The sequence below is a fragment of the Rhizopus delemar genome, genomic scaffold (genome assembly GCF_000149305.1).
Source record: "Rhizopus delemar RA 99-880 supercont3.5 genomic scaffold, whole genome shotgun sequence".
Taxonomy (NCBI): Eukaryota; Fungi; Mucoromycota; class Mucoromycetes; order Mucorales; family Rhizopodaceae; genus Rhizopus; species Rhizopus delemar.
Genome location: NW_027137831.1, coordinates 747,512 through 760,821, shown reverse-complemented (window position 1 = coordinate 760,821; position 13,310 = coordinate 747,512). Strand labels below are relative to the sequence as shown.

General features: G+C 34.3%; 7 protein-coding genes across 7 annotated transcripts; 5 read left to right on the top strand and 2 right to left on the bottom strand.

Annotated features, from left to right (window-relative positions):
• Window positions 1-1,108: 1,108 nt before the first annotated feature.
• RO3G_07047 (uncharacterized protein) lies at window positions 1,109-2,314 on the bottom strand (the record flags this gene model as incomplete). The annotated part of the gene is made up of 9 exons (XM_067661637.1): window positions 1,109-1,236; window positions 1,374-1,467; window positions 1,522-1,584; window positions 1,639-1,658; window positions 1,719-1,727; window positions 1,779-1,824; window positions 1,877-2,013; window positions 2,062-2,237; window positions 2,286-2,314. The coding sequence occupies 9 exons, from the start codon at window positions 2,312-2,314 to the stop codon at window positions 1,109-1,111; spliced, it is 702 nt and encodes a 233-aa protein (XP_067517738.1).
• An 846-nt stretch (window positions 2,315-3,160) lies between these two features.
• On the top strand, window positions 3,161-3,666 carry RO3G_07046 (uncharacterized protein; the record flags this gene model as incomplete). The annotated part of the gene is made up of 2 exons (XM_067661636.1): window positions 3,161-3,205; window positions 3,238-3,666. 2 exons carry the CDS (start codon window positions 3,161-3,163, stop codon window positions 3,664-3,666), a joined length of 474 nt encoding a protein of 157 aa, XP_067517737.1.
• Window positions 3,667-3,937: 271 nt separating this feature from the next.
• On the top strand, window positions 3,938-4,784 carry RO3G_07045 (uncharacterized protein; the record flags this gene model as incomplete). The annotated part of the gene is made up of 3 exons (XM_067661635.1): window positions 3,938-4,399; window positions 4,567-4,630; window positions 4,678-4,784. The coding sequence occupies 3 exons, from the start codon at window positions 3,938-3,940 to the stop codon at window positions 4,782-4,784; spliced, it is 633 nt and encodes a 210-aa protein (XP_067517736.1).
• A 1,244-nt stretch (window positions 4,785-6,028) lies between these two features.
• Window positions 6,029-6,723, top strand: RO3G_07044 (uncharacterized protein; the record flags this gene model as incomplete). Its single annotated transcript, XM_067661634.1, has 3 exons — window positions 6,029-6,068; window positions 6,150-6,254; window positions 6,437-6,723. The coding sequence occupies 3 exons, from the start codon at window positions 6,029-6,031 to the stop codon at window positions 6,721-6,723; spliced, it is 432 nt and encodes a 143-aa protein (XP_067517735.1).
• A 757-nt stretch (window positions 6,724-7,480) lies between these two features.
• On the top strand, window positions 7,481-7,824 carry RO3G_07043 (uncharacterized protein; the record flags this gene model as incomplete). Its single annotated transcript, XM_067661633.1, has 2 exons — window positions 7,481-7,550; window positions 7,697-7,824. 2 exons carry the CDS (start codon window positions 7,481-7,483, stop codon window positions 7,822-7,824), a joined length of 198 nt encoding a protein of 65 aa, XP_067517734.1.
• A 112-nt stretch (window positions 7,825-7,936) lies between these two features.
• RO3G_07042 (uncharacterized protein) lies at window positions 7,937-9,141 on the bottom strand (the record flags this gene model as incomplete). The annotated part of the gene is made up of 3 exons (XM_067661632.1): window positions 7,937-8,275; window positions 8,407-8,600; window positions 8,679-9,141. The coding sequence occupies 3 exons, from the start codon at window positions 9,139-9,141 to the stop codon at window positions 7,937-7,939; spliced, it is 996 nt and encodes a 331-aa protein (XP_067517733.1).
• Window positions 9,142-10,897: 1,756 nt separating this feature from the next.
• On the top strand, window positions 10,898-11,572 carry RO3G_07041 (transposable element Tcb1 transposase; the record flags this gene model as incomplete). Its single annotated transcript, XM_067661631.1, has 1 exon — window positions 10,898-11,572. One exon carries the CDS (start codon window positions 10,898-10,900, stop codon window positions 11,570-11,572), a length of 675 nt encoding a protein of 224 aa, XP_067517732.1.
• Window positions 11,573-13,310: the final 1,738 nt, after the last annotated feature.

Genomic DNA, 13,310 nt, shown 5'->3' with positions numbered 1-13,310 from the left:
CAAGATGCAAAAGGTCACTATGTTAAGAAAATATTCAAAGTGTGCAATTCAGAAAAAACAGTTGTATCAGTAAATGGTTTTTTAAAAGGCTGAAAAGAACGATCCTGACTTATTTGTCTGCCCTTTTTTTTCCGTACCAGCAGATATTGAACTTGAGAATACGTCCAAATGTGTGAAACAAATTGTAAGCTTATGGTGAAATAGATCGATACAAATGATTGAACACCTTGCCATCGATGTCCTCAATCGACTTTTTGGGATCCAGAAAAGATTATTGTGGACAGAAACATAACAGAGGATACACAGACTATGGGGTCATGATAGAATGCTTGGTCGGAATGTATTTGTTCAAGAAAATAGAGTATTCCATGTTCAACCATGGATCTAATAGATACAATCGGGAGATGTTGGCAAGATCAATGACTACAGTACATAACTTGGACAATGTAGTAGCAAAATGTATATTTAGCTTGGGATTGATGCATATAACTGTATATGTTATCAATGAATACATCACCTTCTTTAAACTCTTGACAAGAACTTCATGGTATAATCATCCAGCTTGTATATTTTCATAAAACATGTTATTTTCAGTCCTTGTATAATCGCAAGCTTCATATTAGAAAACATTCTTTTGATAAATAGAAAGATTGGTAGAGTTATGCTACTTCATTGATTTTTTAAATTAAAGTACAACTGTTTCACTTCTTTGAAAGCCAACACCGATTGAAGAAGCTTTGAAACCAAGTACTTTCTAGTGCCGTCGAGGCATACACTGTCCTGCACGTGTGACAGCAATTTTTTTAACAAACAATAAAGGATTCCACCTTCCAGAAACTCTGTGTCTACAACACGTTGAATCTCAATCAGAATGTAAGGCAACATGTGGAGTCCAAACTCACTGACAACAACTCTTTAAACGGATTTTTGCCTTGGACGGGAATGTGATCAATCCAATCCAGAAAGAACTATGGAGACTGTCTGCTTACAGCTCTTTTTGTTGACATCTTTATCACAAATCACAGTTGAATACACTTGTCTTGCTTTTGGATCCTTTTCCTCTTTGATGGGCTTTAATCAACTTGAAGCTTTCATCCACAAAAAAAAATTATCCAAGCATAATCATGTCAAAAGATACTCTAATCCAACAGTGGGATAGTTCTCCCTTTGAAATGGAATTTGCAGAGGATGAATTGGCCAAGAAAATAAACATTGGAGTGAAAAGTGTCAACTTGGCTAATTTAGCATTTATAATTTATTAAACTTGGGTGGATTCAACACCATATCGGGATAATTCGAATTACTAGAAATCATCCAAGCACCCCCTAGTAAGACTGATGTTAGTAACAATAAGGAATAAGAATACAATTTACCATCCACAACAAGGACAACACCTGTAATGTATCTTGCTCCTTCAGAAAACAAGAACACACCAGAGTTGGCAATATCATTTACACTTCCCATACGCTATACATTATACGATATTAGATGACATCCCTTAATCCTAATTAAATGATTTACTTGTAAAGGAACGCCTTTTGTATCAAATATTGCACCCAGCTTATTCATACCAACAGTATCAGCCTATATCATGATGAGTTAAACTTTTTTTTATTATCCTCAATCTTGGTGACTTACAATAGGTCCAGGAGCAATACCTAAGTGATAAATAGATAAAAGAGTTAATGATCATCATTATATTATGTTACTGTTATTACCATTGACACCTACAATAATTAATTAATATAAACTTCAATATAAAACACACTCGTACTTACGAACGCCAAACGGGCCTAATTCAACAGCCCAATGTTTAGTCAAAGCCTATAGATACAAAGAGGTCATTAAAATATAAAATAATAGAATGCATCCTTACATCCACAGCAGCCTTTGCAGCCCCAGCGTGTTGTTGGAACGGAGTTCCTGTATAATGTAAAGTAGCAGAAACATTGATAATAGCACCTTTCGATTTCTTTAAATGTTCAACAGCTGCCTTTGTCAAATTGAATGTACCTAATGATCCGATATCAGCAATTGCTTTGCAAAACTTTAACATTTTACCGAGTAAATCAATTTCGACCACAGTACGAAAGGCATTGTAAGATAAATCTTTAAAGGGAGCTAAAAAGTTACCGGCGGCTCCATTGATTAAATAATCAATGCGTCCGTATCTGTCAATGGTTTCCTTGACAACGCGTTCGGCATCGGATGGATTGCGGATATCACCTGCAACAGCACTATGTCGTTTTAGTCGTGTTCTCCATACTCTTTTTCATATTCCTTACAAGACTTCTCCACCCGTCTTTTCGCTCATTTCTTTGGCTGCCTTTTCTAATCTATCTTTACTGAATTGCAATTTGCCTCAGTCGACTGTCTTTATTCGTCCTCTGTCTTTTACCTCCTGGAAAAAATAACAGCTTTTGCACCGTGTCTGACCATTGCTTCAGTCATGACTTTGCATATACCGCTACCTCCACCTGAACATAACAACACCTTGTCTTTAAATAAACCTTCCTTAAATATTTGAGTCGTTTCCATTGTATAGAAAGAAAAAAGTAATGAAAAAAAGAAAAAAAAACAACAACGAAAAAAAAAGTGTGTGAAAAGATAAATTTACTATTTTGCATATGAGATTACATAATAAAATTTACAAAGATGAAAAAAAAGGGATTCTTTGAAAGAGGGTTCATAGGTCGATAGAAAATAAAAAAGGATAACAACAGTCGATAAATTAAACGTCTAATAAACTCATTTTTTTATAGAAAAAAGGAGGAAGAAATGATGCCAAGCTATAGCTTACAAGTATGAGTTATATAACGAAAAACACTCTTTTTTAATTTTTTTTTCCAAAATTCGAGTAAGATAAAAGTTTAAAATTTTGGTTTAGATTGCTATGCGCTTGAAGGGCATCTTCATCTCTATATGCTTACGATTCAATAAAAAAGAAAGCCTACAAATTTACCTCTACTAAAAAATAAATCTCCGTACACTTGATAACCACAAAAAATCTAAATGACCAACGATAAATGTTAATCATAAATATTTGAAAACAGCCGTAATATTTTCAGGATAATAATAGAGAATAAACTTTTTCACATTTCCCTCATAACGCGTCTTGATAAAAACCACAGATAATATGAACACTAACAATATCACCAACATGAGTGATAATCTGAAGTATTGTAGTATCTGGCATACCATACTAGTATATTAAGCAGCAATTCTTTTTGTTATTAGAACTTTTCATGCGATTCCTTTACCAGCGATGGCAAATGCGCTGTAAAAGTAGTTGAAAATTGCATTAGTGCTTGTTCCTGTCTGGATACTGCTAAGGTTTGCAAGCATATCTTCTTGACAAGTCGTATTACACGAATTCCTTTCTCTTTGTGCTTTTCCTTGTTTGGGTCACTTTCTGATGAATCGCCAGATATTGAAGATAGCTGCGATATTGATGAAGCAGAAAACCTTTGTCTTGCTGAATATCTTGAAAATATTCAGAAATATCACAACTCGTTTAACAGCATCTATCAGCAGAAAATGAGCAAGATCAAGTCTGATATGCGTATGCATACATTGAGTAAAATGGAAGACGCCATAAAGAGATCTGTTACCAACATCAGTGATATTGATGAGAGCTCTGCTTCTCTTCCTCCTAGCCAAAGATAAATTTTTTTTTCATATAATATTATTAAATAAAACTTCAAAAATTTCATCACTCAAGTTTCAAGTAGAATATTTTTTTTTTCAAAGTCTTTTCATTTTTTTTTTTTTTTTTTTTTTTCATTTTTTCCCTGTGACAAGCATTTATCATCGAATATGTACAAAGGAACGAAAGGCACCGTCTCAAACTTCTGATAGTAACTACTCAGGATGATGGAAGATAATTGAGTTCTAACGTGTTTTAATAGATAATCCTTCAACAAAGAAGAAATTGGCCATGTTCATTGGAGACAGAGGAACCAGAGTCGGTTCCCGCATCAAAGGATTTAAAAAATACGGTGGACGGTGGAAAGAGGTCATCCACTCCGAAGCAACAAACGTTTGCGTTACCAATGAGAACTTGACTTCCAAGACTTGTATTTTTTGCTTTCGACGACTGACGCATCCCCGTATATCAGTAACGAAAAACGGAGAGGTTTTTTCAAGGAAGGTCAAAGGCAGCTTCTACTGTACAAACCCGCTGGGTGTTTCAGTTCTGTCCAAATGTGCTGCCAAGTCGAGAGATTCTCTGTCAGCGTTGGCTATCGGTATCGTAGGTCTTAGTACTATTTTGTTTGGCGCTCCGTTACCAGCATTCAAATCACATAAAATCAGCAAAATTGAAGCTGAAGAATACATTATATTAACTTCTCCCTCCAGATTTGAAGAGGAGACTGGCAGCTACGCAGTGGTTCTAGAGGTAAGAAAAGGATCAAGCAAGGTTGATCACCCAGAAGCAAAATTAAATTTATTTGTCTGATAGTGACGGTATTTTACGACGGGTCGTTTAACGTCACTCTGATAACCAGGGGATTTTTTTTTTCTGTACCAATTCACATGTCTTCTTTAACACAATTTTATGCAAAGATTTTTGGTGTTGGTTTTGCCATTGGTGCTTCCATGGAAGTCTTTTTAATAAAAAGCAATTACTGTAAGTGATTTTATAAAAAAATAAATGAGTATTGACTTTTGCATAAGATCAAATGTTGGCAGCTTCAGAAGCAAAGCAAAAATTAAAACAACTTGAACAAGAGCAAGAAGATAACGAACGTTTAGAACGTTTAAAAACACAATCAGCACAATAAAAACTTACATTCAATAAAAAAAAGAAGCATACACTATCAATAAATAGCAACCAAAAAACACCCCTTTTTTATAGACACTTGACACTATGAAAATAAAATAAAATAAAAAAAAAAACGCACTAGAAAAAAAAATAACAATCTGATCTTTTTGCAGACATAAAAAAGAAGAACCATAATACATCTACAAAAAAAAAAGATTTGTGGTTATGGTCATAGAATAGCAACGTTTGTTTTGAAGAAAATCTAATTGATCCTAATGCTATTCGGAGAGGCACAAAGGATAGGATTTGAAGGAAATAGTTGAAATCTATACTACAAAGAATATACCATGCTGTATAAACAACAAAACAGACTTGCTTATTAACTTATCTCATGGATGTCCCCTTCAGAGAACATATAAATTATATAAAGCACAAGATAGGATTGAAAAGAAAAAAGAATAAAACTTGAATTTGTAAGCAAAATCATTAAAATTAGCTTTATCTTGCCTCTTCACATGCACACTATAATAAAATTAGCTTTATTTCTCGATTGTATTGAATCTTAATTTATCTTTTTGCAGTAAAACAATTATGTTTTATTTTCCTATTAAAGCATCTACTACAATGAATTTTCCATGTGCAGTTTCTGATTTCACTTTTTATTTGTATATCGTGCGATATAAACAAGTAGATATCATAAACATACTTTTTAATTAAAATAAAGATGTGCTTCCATCGTCAATCAGACTTTTTTTCCTAAAAAGTGCACAATACTTTGTATAAACGTCAAACTACAATAACCTTCCACCTCTTTCATCTTTTTTTTTTTTTTTAAAAAAAAAAAAGGAAAGAAAATCGAGAGATTTTAATGTCCATTTGAGCGCAAAAAAAAAAAGTGGTAAAAGGATCAGCAAGTTAAGGATGAGAGTTGCGCCAGCGAAGGAAGCGTTCACCAAGAAAAAGTGGTACTCTGAGGAAGACAGTCATGTTGTATTGTCAACCTCAAGAAGGATTAAATATATAGTAGGCCAGCAGAATCACTACGAGTCAGTCCATTGCGGAGAACTTGTTAAAAAAGAATAATAAGGCATCAGGAATAGTTGCAGGAAGGCAAATTCGTCGATGCCTATCGACACAATTGACAAGGTATGAACGTATGAGCATGTCTTGAACATGACTTTTTTTTTAACAACTTTTACAAAAAATATCCAAAACACCACCCAATTTACCCAAACCATATATTACCATTAAAGACTACAAGACATGGTTCTTTCGCTTAATATTGTTAAGCCACCTGACCAAGGTAGGCTTCCCAACCACTCGGTTCGATCGACGACCCCCACCTGAACATCCCAACGTAAACCAACTGTGCTTTATTCTAAAGTGCATCAACAGCCCGCTGTTACACGAGAATGTCTCCTTCATCCTTATTCATCTGCGATATTTCGACCTCCATCTAGCACAGTCGATTTGCATACAACTGCCCCAAGTACTGCCCAACCAGTGATAATCGAAACCACACACTGGGGAGCTCTCAACGCCCTGGAAGCGTTTTCCTTGACGTTACATCTCGTCGTGAATCAGATCGTGATCTTTATAAATTGGCTTTTTACTAATTGAAAGAATATGTGGGTCTGGTAGTTCATAAGTCAGGACTTAACTGTTATCTAGATGTAACCTTTGATATTGAGGAACTTCGTATTTCAGCCTGTAATGATGGACTAAGATTTGACAATGGTTTGGTTGTCATTCGTCCTGTTGTTGCATGTCGTCCTGGATCCGTTATTAAAAGAATTACACTTCAACGTCTTCCTTGGTTGAGTCCACAGCGATTATTGGAAGAATTGTGGAGTACTCTTGGAAACTATGGTAGTATTCGTGATGTCGGTATTGTAAATTACTCAGGCACTGGCGCCTTTCTTGGTTCTGGGTATGTCGTTGTCGTGTTTGATAGTTAATGATGTCTTTATTTATTACTTTATTATTGATCTCAGTCCAGCCTACGTTAGACTATGCAATTAATAGTCAGACGACATAATTCAGGGTTGCTTAGGATAGGGGGTTTTATGTAAAAGTAGTATAACAACAAAGATAAAGAAATACTGTTAGAACTTGGTATCTCTTTATTAAGTTAAGATATATCTAAGATTGAATATTCTAAATTCTACATGTAAAAAGTGAGAGTATTTATAGACATGATACGGATAAAGAATTAGGTCAGATTTATGATCAATTTGACAGAATAGATGATTACTATTTCTAATTATTAGTTTAGCCTGTTCCTAGCTTGTATTGTCAATTATGCTATTGGGATGGTTTCAGATAGCTCTGGATGTAGGACTATTTAAGGAGACGGTACGGATGAATATAAAATCCTCTAGTTCCGTGATTGGATATTATTGTTATGTTCTGGTAAAGTAAGAGAAATAACAAGATAAACCAAAAGAATACTTTTTGAGACTGAACTTTATTTAAGACAATCTTAATTGTTAAAAAGAAAACATTACAAAGTCTACTATTTATATTCTTCTATCAGTTGGCGGGTAAATGAGTAGTTATGAGCGTAGATCCAATCGTTGACACGTTTGATTGAAGAATGATCACTGAATCGATTATGAAAATTTTTAATTTGTTGTTTTATAGATCTTATTGCTCTTTAACTGATCTGGGAGAGTTGTCCCGTCTTCATTGAGAGGAAAGATATATTTATATGAAATGCCTCCTGTCAGATCAAAGTTAACTAGGTACCTGATCCATTATTATTCATTTACAGAAATGATGAATAGTAAAGATCATGACTTATTTAGTGTTCATGTTTACTTTATAGAATGAATCTAATAGTGATAGTTTTATATATAAAAAGAAGAAGAATATATTTTATTTAATAAAGATTTAAATTATTATCTTTTATCAATTTTAATATACTTTTAGCTGTGATTATTCAATGTCCGTTATTATCAGACTCTGTTCTACAACAGGATTTGGTTATTTTAGTTGATACTTCTTCTTCTCAAAGAACTCTCATGAATACAATACATATTCTAAGAGAACATGTTTAATTGGAATTGATTGTATGATCTTATTTAAATAAACTTATATTTTATCTTATTTTAATTATGATCTTGTATTAAGACTTATATTTATTAATGTCAACTACAACCAGTTACTCTTCTACAACAGATACCAGCCATTCATAAGTTTAACGAAACCAAAAGCATCTTCTTTTGCATTCTCACTGTCGTCATCATCAGGAGAGTTGGCATCAGTATCATCATCAACCACAGCATATTTGTCTGTTTCTAGTAATTCATAATTTGCGTCTGGAAATACACTTCTTTTTTGTTGCTTTCGAGGAGGCGTGTACCTTTTTTGACAGGATGGTTGTTGGATGTGTGGAGGAGTGGTAAATCCCGAGTCATGATATTTGGTGCTGATATTGGTATTTGATTTGTTTGCTTGAAAGTTGCGTGCTTTGGCCATTTGAGCAAAGTTCTCTACGTTGTCTCTAAGCTGTAATAGCCCATTAAAGAGTTCAAGCGACTTAGCTTGGTCATTCAGCTCTCCAATGCAGCTTGGGAATACGATTGTATTTTGCAATACACAACATATAAATCATTTCCAATATAATTTATCGTAGATACGAAAGCCATTGGTCCGGATATTTGCATAATCCAAGAATTATGAGCGTCACCGCAAGTAACTTTGATTAGTGTGTCTGTGTTGTCCTTTCCTTCTCTTAGCAGCTTTGCGCTGTCATCGACCTCTGGGAGACAAGCTTCTGCTACACCAATATCAAATTCGGAAGCTCCATGATCATATATCAAACGGACATCAACTTTAAAACCAATTATATGGCCCTCAGTTTGATATAAAGCCGCCTTTTGTTCCGTGGAATCTTTTATTACCATCTCACCTTTCTTTACTTGTATTAGGTGTCCATGTATTGCAAATAAGGACTTAAGTACAGGAAGCCAGATCTGATCGATATAATCGCCTTCACTAATATTATCTGGGTGCTTCTGTTCCATGATAAACGCATTATTTTGAAATACATCGAGGATTGCAATAAAAAGCTTGATAGTAGAACGCTGCTTCTTTGAAATAGATGTGGCAAACTGTGAGGCAAAGTAAATTTGAGAATCTTCAATGTCATTTGAGATCATGGCCAAGCCGGTAGCGTAGTCCCATTTCGCCAACATGTTCTCGTCAATTTCACCTTTAGGAAGAACTAGATTGTTTTCAAAAGTCAAAAGGATTTTATTCCAATCAATCATGGAGAAGAGGCTCTTATAAATATTGCTTTCGGATTTATCACTAATATCCAATATCAACGAAGAACCACGGCTCATTAGTTTTCGTTCTTTGGTACTAATCATTTGATTCTTCTGATATCTTGTATGTATTTCATTTGCATTTTTCGCCAATACCCTTTTGATAATGGAATACCGTGGCCAGCAAAACCGTTCGCACAAAACGTATTTTTTTCTTTCTGCATCTTTTGCGACGTATTACCATACTAGACACTATATTTAGTACAAACTCTTGGTTTTCTGATGACGTACAATATGTCATCCTAAGTGCACCCTAACTCGTACCACAGACAGTCAAAACTCAAAGGTGCATTCCAACTGTTTTGCGGCCTCGCTTGAGGAGTTTTCCAATTGCGGTAAAAGCAGTCACTACCCCTCCAATTCTTCCAGAACTTTCGCTGCTTACTAACTCTCCACTGCACATTATTTTTTTACTTTTTTTTGTTGCCATTCATATCGTCTCATTTCGACATCTCAACATCTACCAAGTAATTACCCAACATGCAACCATTAACAGAAGATCGCAAGAGCACTATTGAGTTTTACCTTTGTCAAGGCTTTCCTTATCATGAAATTACAAAGATAATCAAAGTATCATCCTTTACTGTTCATAAGATTCGTTTGGAATTAGGCTTGTCTGCTCGAATTGACAAAGGTGGCAGGCCAAAGAAAATTTTAATTAACGAAAGAAATAGAAAGAGGAGGCTCCAATGGGCTCGTCAGCATATTGACTGAACAGTACACGATTGGATGAATGTCAGATGGTCTGACGAAACCAAAGTCAGCTATTTTAGGTCCGACGAAAGATGTTGTAATGTTATAAGTAGGTGTTACAATACTTTATGAGAGTGTGTTAACTCGTAGGAATAAAAAGACGTTAAAATTCAACGAGACTGAAAAAGTTATATTTTTATTTAATATTGTAATATCTGGTATTTATATTCTTTTCATGGAGGCTTAATTAATTATAACTGAAGATCTATCGTGAATAAACTTTAATGTAAAGATCTGTTCCAGGTTATGCAAGTGGGCTGTTTTATAATTATTTCTTAAGTAGATTTGTTTTTATGTCGCATTGCATCCGGAGTTATATTAAAAACTTGCATCGAGTTAAAGGAGTGGAATTAGTTATGACCGAATAATAGAGAAAAGACTGTAATAAATCTTTGTAAAGCATTCACTACTCTGATTTCTTATAAATTGAATATGAATCATGTTTAAAGTATGTTGGGATACGACAGAGAGTAAAAAAATAGTTCTATTAAATTTAACTTCAGACAAGAATATATCTCAACATCCCGCAACGGAGGGTGAGTCAATAGTTAAAATATAAAGATAATTACAGTGGGTGGAAAAATGGTTCCAATGTTTTCGATTTGCAACTTTAAAGCTTTATATCTTTGGAACTACAAACGGTAACGGCTCACAAAAACATGCATTTTGTAGCGCATTTACAGCTAAAATTACTGAAAAAATTTTTTGCTTGTATTGTTACACAATCGGGAAACAATTAAGATTAAATACAAAAACCGACATTGGAACCATTTTTCCACTACAACTCTAGATAAGTTTATTTGTTATTTGGTGGAGCTTCTATAGGAGTTTTTTGTCTAATTATGAGTCATACTATTCCGACTATCGCCGAAAAAGCCTATGTGACTTATAAAATTAATTTATCCCCGGTCAAATATTTTTTTTTCCTTTTCGTTCTTTATACATCGAAGCTTTAAGGTACCACTACAATATAGTTCGCGCTCTCTCTAAAAACAAGCAAGAAAACATCAAATCGTTGGTTTTACAGAACAAACCATATTCAGTGATAATGGAACGTATTCCAAACTTAAAAAAATCCACCTTAAGCAGATATGCCAACAAGTTTTCTCCTGGTAGAGTAACAGCAAACCCTGGTAGAAAGGCTGTTTTAAGTGTTACCACCAAGGCTTATATACGTAAGCAGATTATTAATAGTATCCTCAAGACTGCGAAGGCTGTTCATAAGTATCTAGTATGCACTGGCCACACTATCAGTTACTCGGGCACCATTAAGGTTAAGAAAAGCATGAACTTCCATGCTAAGATAAAGGTAAAAAAGCCTTTATTGACTAAGGTTCAGAAGGCAAGACGACTAGCATGGGCGGAAGAGCACAAAAACTGGACAAGCGATGACTGGAGACGTATGGTATTCAGTGACGAAACAAAAGTCAATGTTTATGGCTCAGATGGTTGCAAGTACTTTTGGAGTCGACCTGATGATAAACTTCAACCTCATCATCTCGACCTAACAGTTAAAGGAGGGGGTGGTAGCATTATGGTATGGGGTTGCATTACCTATGACGGACCTGGTTATGCATGCTGGATTAGTGAAGGCACAATGAAGGCTTCTGATTATGTCGGAATACTTGGTACAACTCTTATGGATAGCCTTGAGTACTACGGTTACCATCCTCGGGACACCTATTTCAGCAGGATAACGATCCTAAACACACGTCTAAGCTAGCTAGGCAATGGTTCAAGGACAACAACTTCATGTGTGACCATACCTTCAACTGGCCTTCACAAAGTCCAGATCTAAACCCAATAGAGCACATCCGGCACCACCTTAAGCTCAAGTTAAGTGCCTATGATACTAGGGCAAAAGGTGTGCATGAATTATGGAATCGTGTTGAAAAAGAATGGTCTACTTTTACAGCAGAAGACTGTAGGGGATACATAAATAGTATGCCAGATCGTTGTAGGTCTGTAATTGCTGCGAAAGGCGGTCATACAAGATATTAATAAAATAATGCACATAGTGGAAAAATGGTTCCAATGTCGGTTTTTGTATTTAATCTTAATTGTTTCCCGATTGTGTAACAATACAAGCAAAAAATTTTTTCAGTAATTTTAGCTGTAAATGCGCTACAAAATGCATGTTTTTGTGAGCCGTTACCGTTTGTAGTTCCAAAGATATAAAGCTTTAAAGTTGCAAATCGAAAACATTGGAACCATTTTTCCACCCACTGTATATAGCATAAGATATAAAATAAGACATTGCAAAACCATGTAGGAAAAAGCGAATGTTGATAAGTATAGTTATTGATTATTTGAATTGAAAGTTTTGATTCTGGATATGTGAATATTTAAGATGATTTGATTTTTGCTTTCCTGCTTCAAGTCAACTGTTGATTTGGATGTTATTTTCGAAACAGTGAAAGTGTTGTATCCACACAACTAATAAAGTGAACATTCATGGATAAACTTGGAAATTACGGAATTATAGCCTAACCAGATCTCTATTAGTAAACGTGAGAATTCTGCAATAGTCCATATTATCCTTGTAACCGATTAATTAAAATAGCGGTAAAGACCCAGACATTCAAAAAAAAGTATAAATACCCTCAATGTTCTTATTAATAAAGTCATATATAATCTTTAGTTTCACAACTATCGTCTTTTTGTAGTTTTTGTCTTCTATTTCATATTTGGCAAAACAGAAAGGATCAATTCAGTCAAACTGTGTTAACTCGTAAGAATAAAAAGGCTATAAAATTCAACGAGACTGAAAAAGTTGTATTTTTATTTAATATTATAATATCTGGTATTTATATTCTTTTCATGGAGGTTTAATTAAATCCTTTCCAAGATACTTAAATTAATTATTGTTAAGGATACATAAGATTATAGTCACTTTATTTTAGTAAAAGGAATCTCATATGATCCTAAATAATATATTGACATAACTTGGAATCATTTATAACATTATTCCCAACACAGATCAATAAAAGACTTTGATTAGATTTTTATATTAAGCTTTATTCATATCAACTTCACACAGTCAAATGTATGGCGTGGTTGTAATATAGTTTATTGATGATATGAGCATGTTGAATAAGGAATGGCAATTACTTACCGGATCATCATTAAGTCATGTAAACCTTTATCCTGACTGAGATATTATTATTAGCCGTAATATCCAATCACGGAACTAGAGGATTTTATATTCATCCGTACCGTCTCCTAAATAGTCCTACATCCAGAGCTATCTGAAACCATCCCAATAGCATAATTGACAATACAAGCTAGGAACAGGCTAAACTAATAATTAGAAATAGTAATCATCTATTCTGGTCAATTGATCATAAATCTGACCTAATTCTTTATGCGTATCATGTCTATAAATACTCTCACTTTTTACATGTAGAATTTAGAATATTCATTCTTAGTTGTCTTAACTTAATAAAGAGATACCAAGTTCT